The 24022-nt window shown below is 40.5% G+C and overlaps 1 protein-coding gene and 1 long non-coding RNA gene across 11 annotated transcripts in view; both read right to left on the bottom strand.

Moving 5' to 3' along the window:
- NEO1 (neogenin 1) overlaps positions 1 to 23777 on the bottom strand; it is a 209900-nt gene extending 186123 nt beyond the window's left edge. For 8 of the 10 annotated variants that reach the window (XM_075099801.1, XM_075099804.1, XM_075099799.1 and 5 more), the window contains exon 1: positions 23337 to 23777. In XM_075099801.1, the coding sequence (XP_074955902.1) occupies positions 23337 to 23451 (115 nt within the window). In that variant the 5' untranslated portion in view covers positions 23452 to 23777. The remainder of the gene's footprint in view (positions 1 to 23336) is intronic. The other 2 variants (XM_075099797.1, XM_075099798.1) reach the window with 1 other exon arrangement.
- LOC142059532 (uncharacterized) lies at positions 15735 to 16486 on the bottom strand. The gene is made up of 2 exons (XR_012661396.1): positions 16270 to 16486; positions 15735 to 16152 (listed from the first exon to the last, which is right to left on the bottom strand). It is a non-coding gene; the product is annotated as an uncharacterized LOC142059532 (long non-coding RNA).
- Positions 23778 to 24022: the final 245 nt, after the last annotated feature.

Here is a 24022-nt window from a genome sequence, read left to right as displayed (position 1 = left end):
ACAGGAACATGCAGATCTCTTCCTAACTGAATTCTTTTCAAAACTCTTAAGGACTCCACAATTCTTTCAGCTTTAAGATATTAAAAAAAGGTTAATTTTAAACTGTCCTCATGAGGCTGTTCTAACTCTTGCACAGCAGAAATCCATGCATATTGGATCAAATTCTAGCACCACTTCTTACATTATTAATTCTAAGAATAAAATAGCCTTCAAAGTTCTTTTCCTTTATCAAATCACTTCCTAAGCCCAGGAGAGGGGCAGGGAGGGACAAGATGAACCTGCACATTCATGTTTCAGTACTACTTACATTGCACTGTGCCTGAAGGTCTCAAAAGTTTGGATATCACTGAATATGGTGCTGCTCAAGCGTACTTTACTGCAAGTCCTGCAAAGTTTCCAGTTTAAACAGGAAAATGTGCAGAAGGAAGGAAAAGAACCAAGTTAAATGACCTTCTAGAGTTCATTAATGATGTACTCAGATTTCTGTTCTCCTCAGAAGTAAATCAGTTTAATCACACCCCAATTAGTTCAGTTCAAGCAAGCATGGCCAACTATTATGAAACTGCACAGAGAAACAGATCGAGTTTTGTTAACTCATTCTACAAGCTGCTACAACATCTAAACCCACTGATAGGTTTTTTTACCGCCTTTTTTAGCTTTGGCCTATGTTCAAACTATAGTTTAGCTGAGCGGTGAAAACCATCTGCAGGTCAGAGATGCAAAGAGCAAGGAAGTTGAAACATCCATACTCATATCACTATTTCTAGCTGCTTTTAAGCAAGCAGGCAAATTTTGTACACATGTGCATATATATGTACATATTTTCACACACAGTACCAACTTGCAGAGACTCCACAGTTAGTATTTGCAAATTTTAAACAAATTTGACAGAGATAATGATTTCCAAGAGGTCCCACAAAATTAAGAAAAAGGTAATCACAACAATGAGGAAAAATTACCGTTTTCAAGAGGAAAAAGGCCACATCAAACCCAAACTTTTTAGGGCATAGTACTTCAATGCTAATACAATGCTAACTACATATGCATTGCAAGATTTATTTATTACATTGCTTGCAGAACTATTAACTACTTCCCTCCTTCCTCACAGATTTGTTTTAGAAACAAAACAAAGCAATAGAAACACTAAACACTACTCTGAAAACGTGAAAATGCACTTGTAGTTGGATGGCAGTACTGCTTCTTTCAGCAGCAGTGCCGATTGCAAGGGTACAGTACATGGAGGCACAGCGCTGCTGCTATCACCTAATTTCTCAACTAGTTGGACAGCACGTCTGCAGTCTGTAACTAGCTAGGACAGCTTCTTCGCTTTCCTTACAATAAGGGCTTAACCAGGGCACCTTCCCATATTCCTGTTTAAGGTGTAGTCTACAGCTCACTGCATTTACAACTGAACTTGCTTGGCCAGCTTCCAGCAACAGTCTATGAACTGGTTCTGATTTTCAAAGCAACTACTGGATAAAGTCACTGCTACAAAGGTGGAATTTCAATGTGTGAAGCACCATTAGAGCAACATTCCTCTGGGATAATGCACATCTCGCAGCAGGAGTACACCAGAGACACAGCATCCCTCTCTAAGAGCAGTCACAGAATTACTTTTATGAGGAGAATCCTCAAACAAACTCTGACCACATTTAAAGATAGTCAGTCTCTCTTACTTTGTGGCCCACTTCAGATTTGGTCTTTCAGTATCCTGGTGTCTCATCGAGCCAGGCTAAGCTTTAGAGAGAGGAAAGAGAAGATGAAGCAGCTGGATGGGGTTCTTTGTAGCATGGTCTGTCTGTCTGTGCAGCAGCAATGGGCAGCAGTTAACAGCCCTGAAACAGACTACACAATTAACATGACAAATATGGCACTTTGCAGCTTCAAAAATACGTTTCAGCTCCCTCAATAACCTTCTGTAGGAGTCTGTTAGTAAAAGACGTTAACAGCATCTGTGCCGAGTGGTAAAAGTACTGCCACCAAATATACATTACACAACCAGCAGTGGGGCAAGGAGAGAAGAGGGAGACAGCGTTACGTGCCAGTCAGGTTGTTGCATGTTAATGTTCTTCCTTCACACCCTGAAAACTAGTGCAATTCCTCTGTCCTCAGTTCTCATCAAGAATATTCTCAAATTCAAAAGACTTTTCTATGTTATCAGATTTAGGAAAAATCTGAACTCAAACTTGCTCGAGTTTCAAAATGGTCATGTTCAAATACAAAAAAGTTATTTCTCATCTACATTGTTATCATAAGGAAAGAGGATAGACTGAATTTATACTTTTCTAACACTTGCAGTTAGCTAACCAATCATTACTCCATCTGAGAGTACATACTTACATGCTGACAGTTCTGATTTACATTAGTAAGACAAAACCAAAGAAATCACACCTATTATAGCAGCCAAAATACTTAATCATCTCAATTTTTCTTTATTCTCATAGACTTCAGTTCTCCACAAAAAACAAAAGGTGTTTAATCACATGAAAAAGATACTCTTAAAATCAATTTAATCTAGTGAGGATGAAACACAAAGGACTGGTAGTGCAGCAGCACAGTGACTCCCACCCTGCATCAGTCTAACCGGGTCTGGCTTGTAGTCGACGGCTGGGGGTGGGGCACCAAAAAAACCCAGCCACATTATGATGCTCTGCCACTAATAAGAAGTGTTACTAGAGAAAGCACGACACGGGCAACAACTGTAAGGCTGTTTTCAGACAAGGTCAAGTTCAAATAAGGAAAACGGGGGCGGGCGGGGGGGCGGGCGCACGCCCATGAAACTAGACAGTAACAGAGAAACTCAAGTTCATCTTCTCTCATGCCTCCCTTCTCAGGCCTGCCTCTCTTGTCACACTTTCCTTGTCCTACCTTTTCTATTTCTGCCTATTTTCCCCCAGACAGAAGTACAGTGAGGTTGACAAGCTGGCATTCAAAATTAAAACTGGAGCATCAAGAAAAATAATGAAAATTAGATCCATTTCTATCAGCAGCAGAGTACTGCAAATCACAAAGAACTGCCATGCACCATTTTTCTCAGGTTGGTTAAGACCCCTTTGAAAAGCCCAAGCTTTAACAGTACTTAATATCACATTTCTGCCATCTAGTCTATACAAAGGTTTCCTGTTCCCGGAGAACAAGTTCATTTTCTTCAAGCTCTACACCATGCAGGTTGGCACTATTAAGAAGCCTGAGCACTTCATATAGTTAGCAGACAGGAGCACAAGTTCACATTTCCTAATAACTTCCTGAATATTTTACAACTGCTTCCTCTCAGGAAGTTTATTCAGTCTTTGTAGCTCCAACACCAACAATTCTTGTAGAGAGTTAAGTTGTCCAAGAATATTAAAAAGCACATTCCTAAAGATGCGGACACAGACCTGTTTCTGGCTCACTAACAATACGTTTTTCTTTTGGCCAAACCTGTCACTATAAGGAAGGAGAATAAGAATGAACTGATCAGGTAATACCCAATGCCTCAGGCTTTTTATAATTCATCTGTAAGCAGTATGGTCTCCAAGCACAAAAAGAAAAGTGAGCTTGGGAACAAGTCTGAAAAAAGCAAAGTAGTATGTAGTAAATCACCACAAACATTGAGGGGGGGAAGAAAAGGATTTCTTTCACAATTCATTTAACCTGATGTGTCGCCATGCCCAAAACCTACTTTCCCCCCCATCTTTAAGGTAACAACTAATTCCTTCCAAAACAATGATGTGTCTGCCCATGCAACAGATCCTTTCTGTTCCATTTTTACATATTAAAATTTTACCTGCAACTGATCTTGATGTGTAATATACTAGTTACTTACTAAAAATCCATCAGACTTATCTTCCATAGAAGTTCTGTTGTTGAAACTAAAAAATTAAGTTACCAGAACTTTTCAGTCAGGGGTTTGTCAGGTGGTGGCCTTTCAGTGGTTAGTTGGGGGGGGGGGGAAGACAAGACATGAACAGATATGTAATCTATTAATTCTGTAATTCTGAAGAACAAAAAAGTGAGTTTTTTTCTGTCATGCCGTCCCACAATTGTTCTAAAAATAATTATTTTGTTCTTACAAACCTTCCCCCTCAAAATCAGTCTGATAATTTTCAAGATGATATCCTGTAATCATTACACCAAATCTTAATTTTTGGATCAAAAAAAGATATTGTATGTGCATTATCAGGCAATCATACTTACTAAAACCCATCTGTATTACTTCTTACGTGATATTACAGTAGAAAAGATGATTACTGTTTATTACATAAGTTTACTTCATATCAGTGTCAAGTTGTTTTTCTAGAGAATTAACTTGAATGCTGTAAACAAACATGGAGAAGTTGTTTGGTAGGCTTGTTTTTAAACAATATACATTAAATGGTCTCGACTTACAAGGTCATCACATTCTACACATCCAAGATCTATCTGTTGAACAAAAGTCTCTATAGTTGGTGAGCTGAACAGCTTTGATCACAAGGTCCTGTGATCTCTGCTTCTTACATGGAGCAGAAGATGCAGTTGCCCTGATTTTTCTGTTCCTTATTAATATTTTAAGGTTGTGTGAAGTATCTACTGAACTTTCACCAAAGTGACTGTTTCTTGCGCTAGCGTAAAGCTTGATATCTGTCAGAATCCAGCTCATCACTTAAACTCCATTTCCAGTGCTTATCGAGTAACTTCCCCCTCCTACTCATATGTATTTCTTTTAAATGTCAGGCTTGCATAACTAAGTATTCTGGCAGTACATTAATATAAATGTTGATTTTAAAGTAGGCAAAACTTTAAATATTTAGTTATATTTTTAAAATCAGCTTTAAATGATAGCCTGTGTTTAAATAATATTTAAACTACCTTGCCAGAAAATATTTGGATAGGAATAAACAAAACTTAGAGGAGTCAATGGGTCAGAAATTGCTTGAAAATGAGATACTAGATTTTTTTTGAAAGGGAGAACAGTGATAATTCCTAATATTTTTTCCAACTTGTTATTAGTTACCAAATCCACAAGGAAAACACACCCTAACTACAGGTATTTCGGCAAATAATTACTAACTGTTTTGCCATAGACATTACCCATGTCAGCCTTTGCACGTTCATCAGTTTCATTAACACTGCCTCAGAATGAAGGCTGCTTATCACTTTCGCAGCACTTCACACGTTCAAAGCTCTTTAACAACCTTCACTAGTTAGCAGTAACAAGATCATTCTAGGGTCCTGGGTTTCAGTACTATAAATATGGTAGCTTCACCATCAGCTTTTCACAAAAGATAATTTGTTGTAAATGTGGACCACAGACTCTGCTAAAACAGTGTTAGGAAGGTTACACATTATTACTACATCCTAACTGCAATTATTAAATTGTAGAGACACTACATATAACTTATATTCCTTTTCACCACTCAGAAAAATTAAGAAACGAGTCTTGATGCAGTTGGCATACAGAATTAAACACAAGTACACCTGAACAAGAAACTGGAGAAACCAGGACAGAGGCGACCAGCAGAAAATGAGATTTCAAGGCAACATGCCTGCAGAAGTCCTGTGCCCAGAGCTCTTAACGTTAAATAGATTAATGGAAACTACCTAAGTTGCACTATAAGCCTGACACTGGCTAAGTAGGGAGCAGAGGGAACATTAGTGCCAAGTTTCAGTAATTGATAGTGTATGCTTGCATGCTGTATCTTTCCCCCTCAAACTACATTTTGCCTGCATATGGTTTCTCTTTCTGCCACTTTTAAAGTCATTTATTCTCTTCAGAAGGAGATTTAGGTCGTATTTGATCAAATATTTAGGACCTTTTAGACATTAAAAGCCACAGATTACAAAGAAGGAAGGTCAAAAACAGTAAAATAAGATTAAAATTGAAGATAAGCCACAAATATTGAAGTAAGGAATCAACAAGCTAGCAAAACAAGATTCAAAGAACTAAAAGGCTTATCCACCCTCCTTGCAACGTCTGGCTCCTTACTGCTAAACAAAGATCTTAACCACACACAAGCTGATGAAAGGGGTCTGAATGTAGGTCAGCAAAAGGCTTTTGGATCCAGCTACAGGCACTAATTAGATCACTTTCAGTTATTATAAACAAGAAAAAAAGAAAAAACTTCAAAACAAAGGGTTTACCCCTCAAAACATTTTGCATTTTTTTTCTTCTTTCTATTCTCTAATTGTCAGTGGCCTTTGGTTTCAAAGAAGCTGGTTGCTGCCTCAGATCTGAAATGGTCACGAGAAGACGCAAAAGACTTCAGTGACCATACTAAGCAAGAACCTCCAGCAAAAGTAAGACTGAACATTTGCAGCAATACACAAAGACCTGGGGGGTGGGGAGGGTGTGGGGGTGGGTGTCTTTAAAGATATTTTCAAGATATGAAAATTCTTGAGGTTTTCTAGGAGAACACTGACTGTTTTGTTTGACACTACCATTACCCACAGGCCAAAAAAAAAAACCACCAAAAACCAAAAACAATCTGACCTCCCTCACCCACCCCACCCCCCACCCCGAAGTATACAGCATAGCTCAGTTCATACAGCATTGCTTGTACCACCTTGTTTATGCCCTCTCTTCTGTGAAGCACACCTTTATGTCGCCATAGTGGAAAAACCCACCAGCTTATATCCTTTTTGAGATGTATGCAGCCAGTTAAATTGTAAAGTAATACCTGTTTCAAAGTCTCACTCAAAGAAATGATACATTCCTGGCTTGGGACCAGAGCCAAGGAGGTCACCTTACACCCTGCAGTCCTGTGAGAATATTCGGGTTTTGGAATTTGGTATTTTGATTTCCGTATAAAGTAAAATTTTACATTGAAAGGATGAAATATTGTGTATTCTGCACACACAAATTGTGCTCGTTTCTCAAGTGATAAAGTTAATATTCCAAGGAACAAGAAAAGACAGTTCAAGAGTTCCTAGTGATTTCAAGCCATTCAGAAAGACTCGGGAAAGTGACAACTGCTAGTAGCTCTGTACTTCTCAAAAACAATTTTTAGTCATGAATAAACCAGTATGTAACCAGACTATATGCATAAGAATGGCATAATCTGCACAAAACAACACCACATTACAATAAAATCCACTTGTCAGAGTAACAAGCCAAATAGATTTATTTCCATGCGAAAACTGTTACGAAGAGACTGACATTTTAATTTCTAGTTTTCTTCCAAATAAGCAGCATGCATGCAAAGTGCCTAGTGCCACTAGAAACAGCTACTGGAGATGGGGTGCACATGGCACAGTACAGTGCGCAACCAATTGCTAATGCAGTTTCATGTCTACAGAACTCCTTTACAGTTGACACAGCCAAAATATGTAGAGATATACAGGCAAAATGTATTATACAATAGGTAGCAAAAACCTGCTAAAGAAATCAAGAAGTACACACAAGTATAAATCGATTAAGATTTACCAGCATGACAGAAAGTGCAACTTCATGTCATCACCAGGTCCTCGTCATTAATGGTGACCAGTTCCCTGAATAAAGCAGCACTGGAGCCTCCATCAGCAGCCACTGCTTCTACTTCCCTTCCGTGTCAGACACTTGCAGACAGCATTCAACATCCATACCTTTACACTAATTCAAAGAACCCAATAAAGCCTAAGTTAACTTCTGTATTTCAGAGAGCAAGCAAGCAGTATGGCACAAAGAAAGAAATGCAATTGCTATTACCAGTACACACCACCTTCTCAATGCACAGGCTTGTAAAATGATGCAGTGAAGGAATCAGATTAGCACCTTTTTACCTGCCCTGTGTCAGTTCCTTCAGTACTACCATCATATTTTTGATTTAAGTTGTGCTGCACTCCTCTTTAAGCTCTGGCCAATAAGAGCCATCAACCTTTCAGCACACTGGGCCTAAAACACAGGCCCTTCCAGTATACCTTTACTTCATTTGGAGAGCTGCCTTCAAGATTATGAGGGGTTTCGCTACTTGCTGAATCCCCACCAGGTGAGCTTGTCTGTACTGCTCTGCAGCATGAGACAAGTACACTTTTTTAAACTACTTTTAAGATCTTTGAGCTAAATATTATGCTTTATGACTAAATTTAGCAGCATAAACAGGTATGCAATGGTACCTTCTACCTCTGACAGATGCAAATTAAAAATGTATCCTAAAGTTCTCACACCATGGGGTTTTTGGATGGATACTAGAAATCTAGCAAATTCACCAAAACAAGTACCTTCAGGTTTTTGTGACATCTGTGTCCAACAGAAGCTGTCGAGTAAAATTCACAGGTTGTATTCTCCTGAATTAGTGAAGTGAACATAATTACAGCACTTTCTCTGGTGCTGTAATTTTCAAGACACAAGGCAGCTGGCTGTGCTGTGTTCTCAAACTTCTCTGTTTTTAATATATTAAAAACTATATTGTTTAGCCCACGTTAAAAAAAGTCCTTGTAATGACTACTTTAATTCCTTTGTCAGATCTGTACCATGCCACGAAAGATAATTCTCTACCTGTTTGTTAAAATAATGTTCCAGGGACCCAGGAAAGCTAAAGACAGATAGGAAGCGTTAAAATCAATTTTTGGCACAAAAAAAAATCTGTATATTGATTAGCTACTCAGTTTTCAGAGAAAGAATTGACTTAATATTGGCATCATTAACATCTAACAGTGAGATTCGTAACACTTTTCAAGCAAGGGATACATAAAAGGGCTGTGCCATTGAGTAATGTTGCAGTAAACAACATCGAGAAAGCACAGCTACATTTCCAGGTAATCTGTCAGTTCCCTAGTATTTTGGAATGTTCCAGAATAATATTTAAACTGTTTAACCTCAGACACCAAGAATGTAAATTTTTATGTTTGTCATGTGCAAAATCAGTTGTGTTGACAGAAATATAATTTGAACATATTTACTTCTTAGCAGCTCTTCTGCATTTGTCTTTGGGGTACTGAAATTCACTTAGTTTTCATAGTATACGAATTTTTCTTGCCAAGCAGTGAAGCTCAGGATTTATTTATATCTCTGTATAAATCTACAAAGTAGCTCTTCACCATGAAAACATTTCCAGTGCAAGCTGCATTAAGAACAACAAACCACCTAGACGAACTGTCACAACAGACTGAAAGGCTTTGTCTTTGATATCCATCACATTATAAGTAACAGGTTAAGTTCTTAGTCCTTCTAGAATTTATCACCACTAAAAATTGATATAATTTTGATTCAACTATTAGCCAAAGCTGGTAGCAGAGAGGCATGGCAGGCCAAGAGTCACTTCGGGTAGAAAGCAATTAGTTGTAATCCTGGTCCTTAGTGTCCATAGTTAAAGAAAGGCATTTATTTTCTCGAGCAAATAAAGCTGCATAAAACCAGCCTTCGTCCCTTCCTGCACCACAAGACAAGTGTGCTGTGCCCCGTGTAAATTACTGCTCCTCATCCTGGCAAGGAAAATCTGCTGGGCTTTAGCCACTGCTTTTCAAATGCAGGGGAGTGCAGTAGCCTTTCCCCCATCCCAGCTCAATTCTTCCTGCCATTGATGGCTAACAGCCTTCTCCAGCCCCCTGCTGCGGCCTCAGACATTCCTCTGCTCTGTCAAGCAATGAAAATATCAGCAACAGGATTAGAGCAAGCTTTGGAAAGAAAGACTAGCTCTCTAACATCCAAAGCCTAGGAAAGAACAGACATCTTTTGGGGTTCACAATACTGGTAATGACTAAATTACAACCATTAATGGCATTTTTTTGAGCTTCAGACAAATTAAGACCTCTAAAAATTCTGTGATAGTTTTGCAGCATTAAAAGGCCTCGCATTCCTGCAGGATGCAGCCGAAGTTTGTAAGGCAGCCTGCTTGTTAAGCAAGGCAGCCTTCTGCTCTTGCACTAATAGGTAAAAGGGAAAAAAGAGAACAAGCAAAATTAGAAAGCAAGACTTCTCTTCCCATTGCAAATCTCGGTACCGTCACAGCCAGCTACGTTGTTTTCTTCTATTCAACTCCATACCAGAGTGGTCAAGGGTTAAAGTGGTTTAAAAAAAGCATTAAGAAAGGAAAAATGTTTTTTCTACAACGAGACATGAGAGGAACACTTAGGAAAGGCTCTGAGCACCATGCTAATTGAACGAAAACAATCGTGGGGAAGGAGGCCCTCACTGCAGCATTCAGGTTTGGATTTACATTCATACTTAGCCAAGTAAATACATCTAAATAAAATTATTCAATCACAGTGTGGCTTCCAAGCCACATTAAGGTAGTAAGATTCTGATAATTATACTCCTCTTCACATATTTAAAAATCCTCTTGATGTTTACTTGAAAAGCTAATTGCCAACAGCTAGAAAGAGTGTAAACGCTATCCTTTCCAATTCTGGGGTGGGGGGAACGTACTGTCCCCCTGCCCACCCCAACTCTCAGGACCCCCATTCACCTCACAGATATGCTGGGCAGCTTCAGCCTCCTTCCTGAGCCTAACAGCTTTACAGCAAGTCACAAAGTAAATACAACCATCTCCCTACGAAAAGAAATAGCATTTCTGTATCAAGTGAAATCCTACTTCTACAAAGCACGTACACGTTTGTGCATCACATTAGCATTAAAGATGTATAAATTTTAACTGTTTTAAAATGTAGATGTCTACCTCAGTTTGCAAATCCAGTGAAAGTGTAAGGGACTTGTGTAGAAACACATTACTCACCCACATAAAATCCAAAGGTCAGCACGGCATGCTACCCATTCCCACTCTGAGGTAGATTTACACAGAAAAGAGAAAGACACTAAAAGATCCGTCAAACACTCTTACTACCACCATCTGATACATTATGCATGTCAGTGCTGTTGCCTAACAAGCATCTCTGGCACTTTATAGCTCAGCTCACCATCTCCCTGCTTCCCAGACGCATCCAGATTGCGTCCAACTCTGTCCACTCTTTTTGTATTGTTTGCGTGTCTCCCCCACCTATATTTGTGTAATCACCCATCTCATACAGCTTCCTATGGACACTGTGGGGTAAGGGGATGCAAAAGGAAGCCCAGGAGCTTTTTTCAGAATAGAAAAATCCAAACAGATTCACACAGTTTTTGATTAAAATTCTAACAGGGATTTTAACAAGATGACTTACATACAGTTCCTAATTGTTATTTAAGTTTAGCCCTGCGGACAACACAACCAGGTTATGTCCACATTCCAGAAGTGTATTCTATAATCTTTGTTTTTTGTACATCAAAAATCATGAAGCAACTTCAGAAAGATCTTACATATTACAGCCATGCTCAAAAAATACCTCCAAGCTACTAGTACAATTTCTCAAAAATTTGCAAGCTTAATTTAAAATGACCGTCCTATTAACCAGGGCATTTTAGATTTTCCGTGATAGTTCTGATGACCAGTTTTCTTTTTTAGTCAAGTATAGTAAGGTAAAGAATGATGCCAGATGTCACACACTGTTTTAAATGGACTTCCACAATAAACTTTCTTTTATTAATCTTTTTCTGGAAAGCAAAGCTTGGAAGTGCAAAAGCATCTACAAAGGAGAGAAGTTAAATCAGGTCCAGTTCTCCTGTTATAGACACAAAAAAGTTAGACATAGGATGGCAAAACCACTGCAATTAAACACTTATCACAGAAGTTTCTGATTTTATTAAAAAGTTGTGAAATCCAGCTTAGTAGAAACTTCGGAGGCAAATGCTGAGGAAATGCACTAGCGTTTACACAAAGGGGAGGGGTGGGAGGAGCTAACCTAAAAGAAACAGCAACCACCTCCCCCAGTACAGTTTATTAAAGCAAGAACTCCAGCATTGAAGTGTACAATAAATGATGGAAGTGTAATGCCTTTGTGACAAGTTACTGAGCTTAAGCTTTATGGTAAGCTAAATGATTTGTAAATGCAGAGTTGTCCAGTTGCTCTTTTCCTGCATCAAAAGCCTGATCAGGAAAGGAACATGCAGAGGCTACATTTATGAGCTATTTTGCCAAATATTTACACCATATTAATTTGGTTTTGAGTCACATACACACTCATTGATATACTAAAATGCAGGCCAGTTGCAGTAACAAAAATTAGAGGTTTGGGTTTGTTTTTTGTGTTTTTCAAAGCTGATTTTTTTCAACTTGCCTATTCAAACTCATGCTTTCATTTTCACCTCGTTTACAGTGAGTAGTAATGCACCTGCAGAGTGCATTACAGCTACCTTCTTCAATCAATCTTTCCCCCTACATGCAAATTGGAAGTCTTCGAAACAAGCGTTATTTTTTTTATTCTAAAAACATTTAGGAAATGGCGCCTCAGAATGCAATTACTTCTACACAGACACCGCTGAAGGCTGTGTTAGCCTTGGAAGAGTATATAAGCAATTACAGAACAAGCATATATGTTTCTGATTCAAACTGCTATAAGAGACAGCATAAATGTAACAGTTGTTATCATAAAACTTAGAAGAATTAATTTGGATCTGCTTTTACAGTGATATCTAGGTATCATTTGGTCATCAGCTGAAGCCCTTCTATCAATTGCTTCAAAAACTGCCTGAAGAGGAATTTTCCAAATGCTGAAGCAAAAGGTGTTCTTGTTACTAGAATTTCTAAGAAATTGTAACAGCTTCCACAATTAAAAAATGCGCAGCTCTAACAACAGAAGTATTTCTGCTTATCTGCAGAGGAAAGGTAACAATTCCCCACCCACCCACCACCTTTGGAAGTCCTGAAAGAAGTCCTGTTTCTGAAACCACTAATAAGAAAGTTACAAAAAAAATCAGCAATTTCCTGGCCACTAGGAAACAGACTATTACCTTATTCTACCATTACCTTTCAGGTGTTTTGAGCAGTGATGCGACCTCTACCCTCCAGTTTTCCAAAGATCTGGGCTAACAGGCAACGCCAGACAATAAACATACAGCTATCAAAAAGGAATTACAACATATGCATCAGTAGTTGAAACCAAACTATTTCTTCTGATGCTGCAGGACAAAGTGAAATCTGCCTGAACTCCTTGAGTGCATTCTGTATCTTAAAAACACTTTTAATTGTCCTGTGACAAGTAGCACATTTTTTAACAACAACAACAAAAAACTGCAATCTTCGGGCTACTGGTACAAACCACCAACTCAACTTACAATCCATTCTCCCTTCTTAATACAATTGACTTACAGCAGGATTGCCTGAGTTACAAGAAATTAGATGCAAGGTATTTCACTGAATGTGTTGTGATTTAAGCTTCAGTTTACCAATTTAATCTGGCTGCTTTGTATCCCAAGGGAATCACAGTCAAGACAGGTCAGTGAAACTAGCTTTGCATTTGGTAATAATCCAGCAAGGCACTTGATACCACCAGTAGCTGTGAGGCAGAATTGACAAAGGCCAATTATTATTTTCTGGTTTTGTGGGGGGTTTTGTTGTTTGTTTGTTTTATTTTTTAAATGAACACCATCACCCCCATCACACCCCCTCCTCCACTCAAGTGCACTCGCTCACAATAACATACAGCCTTTCAGCATGCAAATTAAGAATGCGTAAATCTAGTTTAACTCCTGTAACATGAGTAACTTTATCAATCAATATGTTCCATATATTAACCTGTAAACATAACAGAAACAATCGGTTTATAATCTTCCAAAGCCTTTAGCAGAAACAGGAATGACATGTATAGACTACACCCAGCAAAAATGTTTCTTTAAGATCACACAAGATAAAGGCAAAAATCCATGTCTTACAGGTCCTTTTAATTTTGATAAATAAGCAAAGGACATGCTTGAAAATGCTACGCTAAAGTAATAAAGCCTGCACACGATAAATGGGAATGCAAAGATGATGAAACTCCAAAGCACCAGAGCAGGCTCTGCTGTGGAGTCATGGCGACTGGTGCTTCCCCAGTAGGTTCTGGAGAAAACAAAAAATGGGACAGAAAAAAAATAAACCGCGTAGATCAGATCTAGTATAGACAGATACCTTCCGCTACCATGAATGTTGTCCTTTTTCCTTTAGATTGATTTCTACAATAAAATTAAAAGCTGGCAAGAAAAAACAAATAAAGAAACTGGAAAACACCGCTTTAAAAAAAGAAGCTAAAAGAACAAATACACTTCAGATTTGGGGCTGATAATGCTGTTACCACGAGCACAAGGTACTCCAATTGAACTGAACCAGAATAAGCCTTTAACTAGCGCTACCTAGAAGTCAGATTATACCAGATCCCACCTTAGATGCATTTGATGGCTGGCTTCCCCTCCTTCCACATTCAGAAATTGACTTCTCTCCCCTCCAAAAGCCTCAAATCGGAAATATGAAAACCTCTGTTCACATGCTTGCAGGTTCTGCCTCCTTATTTTAGATGAGGCCTCCAATACTTATATCAGCTATAAGGAATACTACTTGTACTCAAAAACAACCAATTGAAAGGGGAATAACGCTGATTTACACTCAAATAACACCACCGAAAAAACCTCTTTAGTTCCAATATAACACTACATTTCCTGTAGCCATGGTTTGCGTGTGTGTTCTTTCATCTGCATCTCTAAAAAGTTACATAAAACCACAACACAAGAACAGTTACCAAATCACTGCAGATTTCTAAGCCGTTTCTGACCTCTTAGTGTTTAGGTATTTTATAAAAACTACCATAACCTCAAATAAGGATATAAATAAAAAGAATCTATAGCAACAAAAGAAAAACTACAGAACCTAAAATTAAGGCTCAGAAGACCTAAATTAGATATAAGCAAACAACTACATGTGAAGTTGAGGACAAATAAGCTATTTTACACTTCAAACAGAAGACAAGCCATGTCAGATTCTAGAACAGGAAGCAATCTCGGAAAATTATGAAGGAAGGTTGTGACACCCAAAATTTGCAGTATACTCTCTAATAGCTAATTAAAATAGCGTCCCATAAAATATATTTAAATTTGCCCTTGCCAATGAATAAGAACATACTCCTGTAATTTCAAATGTAATCGCTGAGACTGTCCCTTTAACAGCATCTAAACAAGTCAAGACGCATTGCACCGTTACCTCGGTTGGTAGAGGCAGGTCTGTCAGCATGATTTCCACGTCTGTATGACTATTATCTCAAAAAGGAATAACTAAGTTATTTCAAAAAGCCCTCTCCTAAACTGCTCTGCAGAACCACCAAAAAATATACCAAGATAGGCCACGGTGCAGGAATGAAGCAGTTTTCTATCTACTTGCCCCCAGCTATACGGCCCGAGTACACCTCACCTCCATGCCAGCCTCCCAGTGTCCGCACATCCCTGACACTTAATTGCAACATTATTTTTTTTCCTGAGAAAACCAGAGCAATGTCATCCTTCACCATTAAATTGGCTGGAAACCTCCACACACTAGGGGTTGGTTTGGCTGCCAAGTTTGCTTCCCACACACCTTGAAATCACATGACATCTATAAGCTTTTCTTACACTCCCAAACAGGTTTCAGTTCAGTGTATCCTTCGTTATTTGTACAGGGATGATTTTGAAAGACCGGGACTCACAAAGCTACAACAGAGCTGCCAGTACATGACAAATTCAAAGTGACACCTGAAATGATACACTATGCAAGGTAATCATCATTAAATGAAGTTTCCTCTCCACTTCAAGCAAATAAGCAGCTAGAGCATTTGAAGAATGACCAGGCCACCATCCTTTTAAGAAAGTGTAACCTATTTGGTAGTTTTAAATTACTTTTCCTCAAGACTAAGTATTTTAGGATGAAACTTGTGGCTTTGATCCCACTTTGGAATCAGTCAAATGAAATTTTAGTGTGGGGGGAAAAAAGTAACACAACCGAGACAGTAATTAAAGCTAAATTGAGGATTCACTACCAATCTGAAGATGAACTTTTATGAAACATTTTATTAGCAAATTCATTTGAAAAGAATAATGTACATTTTCTGAAAAAATTTTGGTCTACAGATCTGAGATCTATGTGCTATAATGCATCATAATATTAAAGATTAATATGGTGACAGAAGACACATGATATATTTTGTTCATAGTGTTTTTTGTGTTCAAATACCAAGCCAATCTCTACCCTAACCAGAAAAAGCAGTCTTGCTGTCCCACGACACTGTTCCCACGTGCTCATGTCACCCTCTCCCCTCTGCTAACACAAGTACTCATGCAGGCACATGGCACAGCAGATGAGGGAACTGATCCAATTCTCTACATCCTCTGCAAATGCTTGTGAAAGCAAATGGAAGGGCAGAGTATACAGGTCCTCCTCCTTTTAATGGCACTGCCAGCCTGAAATGCTGAAATTAAACACATGAAAATGGGATTAACATTTAGCAAAGACTCCATAGCTGCTGTGCTTCCTATCTGCCCAGACACATTTCTAATAAAAAATTCACAAACTGATATCAAAATACCTGGATTTTCTGCAACATGAGCACTGACAGCCCAACACCGAAAATGCCATTTCCAGCTGCACAGGGAGTACACTACAAAGTGTTCAGGTGTCCTCCCACATCAAAAAATGTTTCTGGACGCAGTTCTCCTTGATTTCCAGTTCTTTTATATCTCCTTCCTTGCCTGTTTTCAAACAGGAACATTTGGCTTTATAAATTACTTTTGGAAATATTTCATCTTCTTGTTAATACCCATCTTTCCTGTCTGCTATGTACAACACTGCAACAACCACTGGTTTCAAGGAATTATTCATTTTGTAGCCAATGTGACAGTAAACCCTTTAAAATCTAGAGCGCAAGCTCAAGAGATTTTAGAAGTCATGACAGGTCTAATGACTTAAATGACTTTTGACAGCCTGTTCTACTTTTAGAAAGAATATCCAAACACCTCTATTTGTAGCTCTCCCTTTCTCACTACAGTTACATTATAAGGTTTCAATGCACGAACTACAGAGCTGCGTTACAGAGTTATTCGGGTTCATTAGTGACAAGAGGAAACTGAGGAAGAGATTAAGTTTATACAGAAGGACTTGACTCCACCTCAGCCCAAGTTGAAGCAAGCTCCTGGACCACCACACTGAAAACTGAGCTGAAAAAAAGCTGGAAGTTGCCCCCGAGTGCTCAAGCCAGAAGCAGTTATACAAAGGTGTCTCTGCCAGAAGTGAGATAAAAGAGAAAAATCAGTGTATCTCTGACCATCTTGGTCTCAGTTTTTACATCCAAGACACTGTAGTAGGAAGTGCTACACTATAGACAAAAATAATGTATTTATAGATTCACATAAATGTGAAGACAAACTAAGATTTCCCATGGCTCAAAATACCTTAGTGAAGAAAACACTAAGTAAAGCAAAACTTTTCTATAAAAACCCTCATTACTACCTGGCTGTAAACTACATCAAAGCACATCAAACAAGATAAATTTATCCAAGTATAATAATAATGGAAGACAACTGTGCTGGCCACTTGTTTTGACCCAGTGTCACAAAACATGATGGCTTCAAGCCGTGTGAAAAAGGCATCAGGTAAAAAGAAAGGTAAAATATTAAGAGCCCACATATACATAAGGGCAGAAAGCTAGAATCAAAAGACCTCAGAAGTTGTCCATACTTGTACACCACAGATTAAAAAACAAATAGGTGGCAAAGGTCAGTAGAGCTATACCCATCAAGCAGAAATACAACCCCACTGAAACCGGAAGGATGTAAAGTACATAGGCCATTAGAAAACTAGGAGAGATGGACTGAAATTTTAAGGGAACAGGTCCCTGAAGTACAAAAACACAGGAATTCCTAACCACACCAAAGAGGAGAGCCAAGACTTTCAGGCCTGCAGCAGCAGTCAGACACAGGTAAGGGAATTCTTTAAGATGGCTCTGCCATCATCACCAAGTAAAAACACACCAGGTCATCTGAAGGGCTGAAACATCTGATGGACCTACAGGTGGCTCAGCTACTTCCAAAAGCTAACACGCTTCCCTAAGCTTCTGTAGTAGATCAACAACAAAAAAAAATTACAAAACTAGCAAGTACAGAGGTCCGGGTTTTTAATGCAATAGTAAAAATTTATCAAAACCACAGTAAAATCCACTCCTGCGTGGGAAACTCAATTAAAACCTTAACCTAACTTAACTACAAAGGACAGCTGTATATTCAAATTCTTTGAACAGATGAATGAAGTAGTGGGTAATTTAATCATACAACAGCTTTTCCACTTTAAAAAGACCTCTGGACAAAACTATATGACCGGAGGATACCAAGAGTTATCAGGCTGCCACACTTTGATGAGACACAAAATAACTGAATCGCCAAAACTCACGGTGATTTAAGCCATTCACCTGAGCAAACACCTATCCAATGCACTAAGGTGATAAATAGATTAAAATTTGCAAGTGAAGAAATTCAGCATAAGCAGTGCGCTTGAATTGTTTAATCAGATTGTTAAAGGGACATTAAATAGCTTTAATTAAAATTAAACACTAAATCTCTCCACTTTCTACACAATTCAAACATCTCATGGCTGTCACGTACTCCAGGGAATTATCCAAAGTCCCAAGAAACTTTAGCAGCGGAACACTGCTAATTCCTTCAGTCCCTTTGATAAGGGCAGCTTTCATTAAAGAAAAAAAAGCTATTTTAACCAATACAAAACAGGTTTATCATAAATTGACGGTGTGTTTATTTTGTAAATTAAGATATTCTCTTACACATGAACACTAAGTGGTAAAAAAAACCACTTAAAATTAAAGTATCTGAAATACCATATAAAGCTAGGACTTCAGTTTTCTTAAAGAACTCCACAACCACACACATACAAATTGTGCTTATCTATTTATATGGAATTAATCAGGATTACCACTTTCATCTTGGCAATTTCACTGGAGAGCTAAATCAATAGCATCCAATCAGTAAAATATGACTTGTTTCCACAGTGCCGAGACATTTTCTCTATTAGGAGCTGTTTTGCCCTTTTTTAAGATCAATATCCTCAGAGCATTATATTTAACTATTCAAGGTGCAGAGATCTATTTCAGCATGAGTATCTGAAGCAGCACCTCTCCGAATATCTGAGGCAGGATGGCTCCACCCAGAACCCAGGATACGCAAACACAGACCACCGCCTCAGCTACCATGCGCAACGCTGTACTAAGCCTTTGGATTTTTCAAGGGTTGAACACCCAGTTCTTAACTTTCATCGCAAAGTAAATAAACCTATACTGTAACTAGCATTGAAGTTGAACACACGAGAAGCTGCAGTCTTGGCCCTGCAGCCAGCTGAATTATAATACTGCAGCCACTGAAATCCCTACAAACTGGTTAAAGACAAGGGGAGCGAAGCCTGCCTTCCACTGACTGACTGCTTCACGCCAGGACAGATTCCTTACGGGAACCGAGTGTTGATCAGTTATTAGCAAGAATTTCAGTTATACCTCCTCACAAACAATGCAAAGTGAAACTTTAAAGTCCTACATATATAAAAACACTGCACATTTAGAAAAGTTAGCTATAAACATATCAGTATACGTTCTATATACAAAATTATTTCCATGCCAAACTAGTGATCTATAAAAATTTGCTTTCAAACCCAATATCAAACTCGGGCTGATACTGCACAAGTTAAACGTTTTCACAGTTTGAAAGCGAAGGTTAAGAACCATATTGTATTACTCTGTGTAGTTTTCTTAATCTCCCACTCTATTTCCATGCTCACTCCTTATCACTCTCCTCTTCTTGGCCATGCAGCAAATGTGTTAGGTGCCTACACAGTTTTCGGACTTCTCTGAGAATCTTTGGTTGAATGTTAATGCCTTGCAAATCACAACATTTTATCACCAGGAATAACCAAATACTCTTATTCATATTAAGAAAAATCTACAGTATGTCATGTACTTAAATTGCACTGATAAATTAGTGGGAGATAACTATGCCAAGTGATTTTTTTTTAAGATCATTTTTATTCCCTGTTTTCCACTGTGATAGATACTAGGCACAGGTACATACACACATCTTACAAATATTAAATTGAAATGTTGGTTTATTAGGATAGCTTCATAAGCAAGTCAAACCATTTTCTTCGATGATTAATAAAAGACGTGCTGCAAAAGCCATGTGCAACTTCAGCAGTTGCAGTAGAGTGGAAGCGTCAATGCATCACCACAACCCCAGCGAAAGGTACCTTGACTCACAGATTATTAGAACAATAGTTCATACTCACAAAAAAATATGCTCCAGCCTCAACAGACCTTTTCACTGTTGCCTATTTATCCATGCATATCATCAGTGGAGCTGGTGTCCACATACCTCAGGAGCTACAAGCAATCAAACTGCTTCTACCAAACCATATGCAACACCCAGAACACACGTGGCTGACACATACCATATTTATATGAAACAGGAATACCAACCAGAGACCTGTGCTGAAGTGACCTGGGAGGTAACTGAGACTGGAATATTTCTACTCTATTTTTAACTTGCGATATATTTAGAAATAATCAAGAAGTGCATAAAAACCGGAAACAAGTTATGACCTTACGTTTCTAAGGAACCCAGATGATTGATGCTCCCATCATCTTTAGCTTTCAACACAGTCTCCTCACACCCTAGAAGAAGCATCCTATATAGCAGCACATACTGCACCAACGGTCCACGACCAACACATTGCTGACAAGTCGTGTTCCAGTCTGGGAGTCTCGTGCACCTTTCATGCCCACCAATTGCTAATTGCGTTTGATTGCGGACTTCCAAAACAGCCAGTTTATCCTTTAACAACAAAATATATATTGATTCCAAGGACTTCAAGAATACCAGGGAGAGACAGAGCAAATTTCCTGCTTCTGAATAACCTAATTTGCAATCTGAGTGGTGTATATAGGTTATCACAGCTTTTCTATTCAAAGTTAAAAGTGACACCAACTTCAATTTTGTTCTTAATAACACCATCCTGTATAAATCAAATATTTTACATTACTCTCAAGTCAGTTCCAAACAGACACAAGAGGCAGGATTTAGCTTAATTTATCCTCACTACTGACTTTTTTGTTTTATTCCTCAGCTAAGTGAAGTATTGTCCTAATTCTAAAATCAGTAGCTCATTTTACCCTATTTACTAAGCAACCAAATAGACTAGGAAAGACACTAATCTTTACAGATAGACAAATAAATGAAGTTACACAGTTTTCCTAAAATAATTCAGCTACACTCTTTTCTTCTTCAGAGAGCAATGACTAGCTATTTATAGATGGGATCAAATGTCCCTCAAACATACATGGCAACATACAAACAATATGGGCTTACAATTCTATAACTTCTGCTCATTTAAGTCATCTTTATCAACACCGAAAGGACAGCTCTTTTTTTTTTCCCCCCCCTTTTTTTTTCTTTTGGCATTAAAAACCTACCATTCTGGACATCACAAGCAGCACTTCAGTCTTGACAAGCAGAGATGCAAGACTCACAGCTAAACCTCCATCCGGATCTAAAAACTAGGTGTTCCTCAGCCCTACACACCAACCTAACAAGATTCTTCCAAGCATGCTGAAGAGACCAAGCTTCACACAAACACGGGACAGAAGACGGCACTTTCACCCTTGCATCTAAAACAGAAAGGGGAGTGCTTTGACGCTTGACATGGAACATCTGTACCTGACTCCCTCTCCTGTGAGCAGGGAGGAACTTGAACAGCCCTCTCCCACATGCAAGTATGCAGAACATCCTCTAAGTAAAGATAGTAGTGAAAGGTCAAAAAAAGTGTGAATTAAGATGAAGCTCATCCACTATGCAAGAAGTATCTCATCTTCATTGAGACAAAGAATTAGGAAAGCCTCTCCCTCCTCCGTTACTCTAATAACTGGTACAAACACCCTCAGGGCTCAGGAAAGCCCGGCTTCTGGTTCACACCAGGGCTGAAAAGGGACAGTACCCCTCTGTACGGCATAATGGCGCTTTCCACAAAAGAGGACAGAGGAGAGGTTCACCAGAACTTCCAAGACTTCCACAATGATACTTCTAAATTCCCATTCCAATAAACCGTCAGCTTCCACAAAGGTTTTACTTTGCATGTTTCCACACATCACTCCCCCTTTGCTGACTTAATTCACGTATTTGGCTTCAACAGATAAAACTTCACCTATCAATTTGATTTCCTCAAACTATACAGGATTTTTTCAAGTAGCAAAGTGCAACCAACACAATTTTAACTACAGCAAGCTGTCAGTATAGTAGTAAATACTGAAAAAGAATCATCACGTGGTAAGATTTTACAGATCAAAAAAGTAACTTCTCTATTACACATACTCTGAAGATCTTTGAGTCCAAATATAATGTTTTTCAAGAGGAAAAAAAAGTGTCTGCTTCAGACCTGGAATCTGCAAAGCTCGTACTGCATAAGAGAATAAATAAATATATTCCCTGACAATAGGAGTCAGCATACACGGCTCCATCGGTAGTATCAAAGATGAGAACTACCACGGACATTTCTGCCTAATATGATTTGTAATAGGACAATTACACCATTTAATACCAGTTTAACCACTCTCACTTTTCCAAGCTGCTAAAACCCACTCATTTAACCAGCAGTTTTTTTCCAAACCCCCACTTGCACAGAGCTTTCTTTTAAAATACCAACAATCAATCTACAGGGGAGTATCTGAAAAAAAAAAAATCCCAGCATTCAACATTCAGGAGCAGATTTTCTTTCAAGCTTTTTACTAGTTTGTTGCTAACAAGGAAGAGAAGGGGGAAAAAGAAGTTACTTTTTAAAACCCACATTTTGCGAAACGGGTGAGTAACATTACTGCAAAACTAGGGAGCCTTCTACGGTATTAAGGGTCTTTTGCAAGGGCCTTTTTAGAAAGCCTTCTCGTACGCACACCACGCTTCATCTGGATGGGATTACGTTTTTCGTAGCCTATAAAGAAGCAAGAGCCAATAATGGATCATTAAAGGTAACAATAAAGGTGAGAACTACAGCGACAGAAATGCCGCCAGATCGCTCCTTTCTGGGCTACTGCGGCAGTTTTCAGGCAAGTTCCCCTCCCTCCACAGGTTGTCTGTCATCCCCGCTCCGGGAACGAGTCCCTACCGCTTGCAGTAACGCTCGTCGTGTCTCCCAGCTCAGCGAGAGCCCGTTCGTTCTCCCGCCCCTCCCCGGCGAGCTCCCGCCCGCAGACGGCGGGCCAAGCACCGAGCGCAGGTGGTTCGCTGCAGGAAGGCGATTCAGGTGTCCCTCGTTCCCCCCGCTCCCGCCCCGGCAGGGACGTCCGCCCGCTTGGGGAGGCGCGCAGTGGCCTCTGCTGGTGCGCGCACCGCCGCCAGCACCATCCCGCTCGTACGAGGGGAGCTCGCCTCCAGCTCAGCTCCGCCGCACCGGGAGCCACCGAGCGCGCAGCCGCGGCCGCCGACCGCCTCTCTCCGAGGCGGTACCGCCGGCTCCCGCAGACCCCGGCGGCAACGCGTCCCCTCAGCCGCCCCCTCGCGCCCCCGGGCCCGCCGTACCCCACCGCCCCCAACAGGGTCTCGCCCAGCTCCTTACCTGTGAGGAGGCTCTGGGAGCTGCTCCGAGCGGCGGCGCCGGCCGGGTCCGACTGCCCGAGCAGAAGGACGATCCAGAGGGAGCCGAGCAGCCGCCGGCCTCTCCCCGCCGCCATCTCTCCGCTCCCCGAGCCCGGCAGCCGGGCACCCAGCACCAGCCCCTCCCCCGGGGGGCTGCTCCTGCCTGCCTGCCGGCTGGCCGAAGCCCACTCCCCAGTCCTCCACCGCCGGGCTGCGCCCCTGCGGCACCCCGAGGAGGCGGCCCTCAGCCAGGCGGCGGGGTTGGCGCAGCCGCCCCGCAGAGCTGCCAGCGAGGAGGGCGGGCGGCAGCGGCCGTGCTCACTCCATGGCGGGCCAGTCCCAGCGACGGGCTCCGCCGCTCCCTCGCACGGAGCCAGAGGGGCGCGCGCCACTACGCTCCTCCCCCTCAGCTCCCGCCCGCCCCCGGCTCGGACCGCCCCCCCGACACCCCCACCCCCCCCCGCGTACGCATGCGCGTGGGTCCACCCTCTGCGCCCGCTCGCCGCCGCCGCCGCCGGCGAGACGGCGGCGCACGCGCTCCCTCTCGCCGCCGACCCCTGCGCCAGGTGTGCGCGCGCCCGGCCGCCGCCACTGGGCCTGCGCGACAGCCCGCGCGGCGCCCCCGCCCGCGGGGAAGGGTGGCACGAGGCGGGAGTGTTGGGGTGG

This window comes from Phalacrocorax aristotelis, chromosome 7, assembly GCF_949628215.1.
Source record: "Phalacrocorax aristotelis chromosome 7, bGulAri2.1, whole genome shotgun sequence".
NCBI classification, from domain to species: domain Eukaryota; kingdom Metazoa; phylum Chordata; class Aves; order Suliformes; family Phalacrocoracidae; genus Phalacrocorax; species Phalacrocorax aristotelis.
Note: the sequence above shows the minus strand (reverse complement) of the source record. Positions and strands in the feature narration are given on the sequence as shown.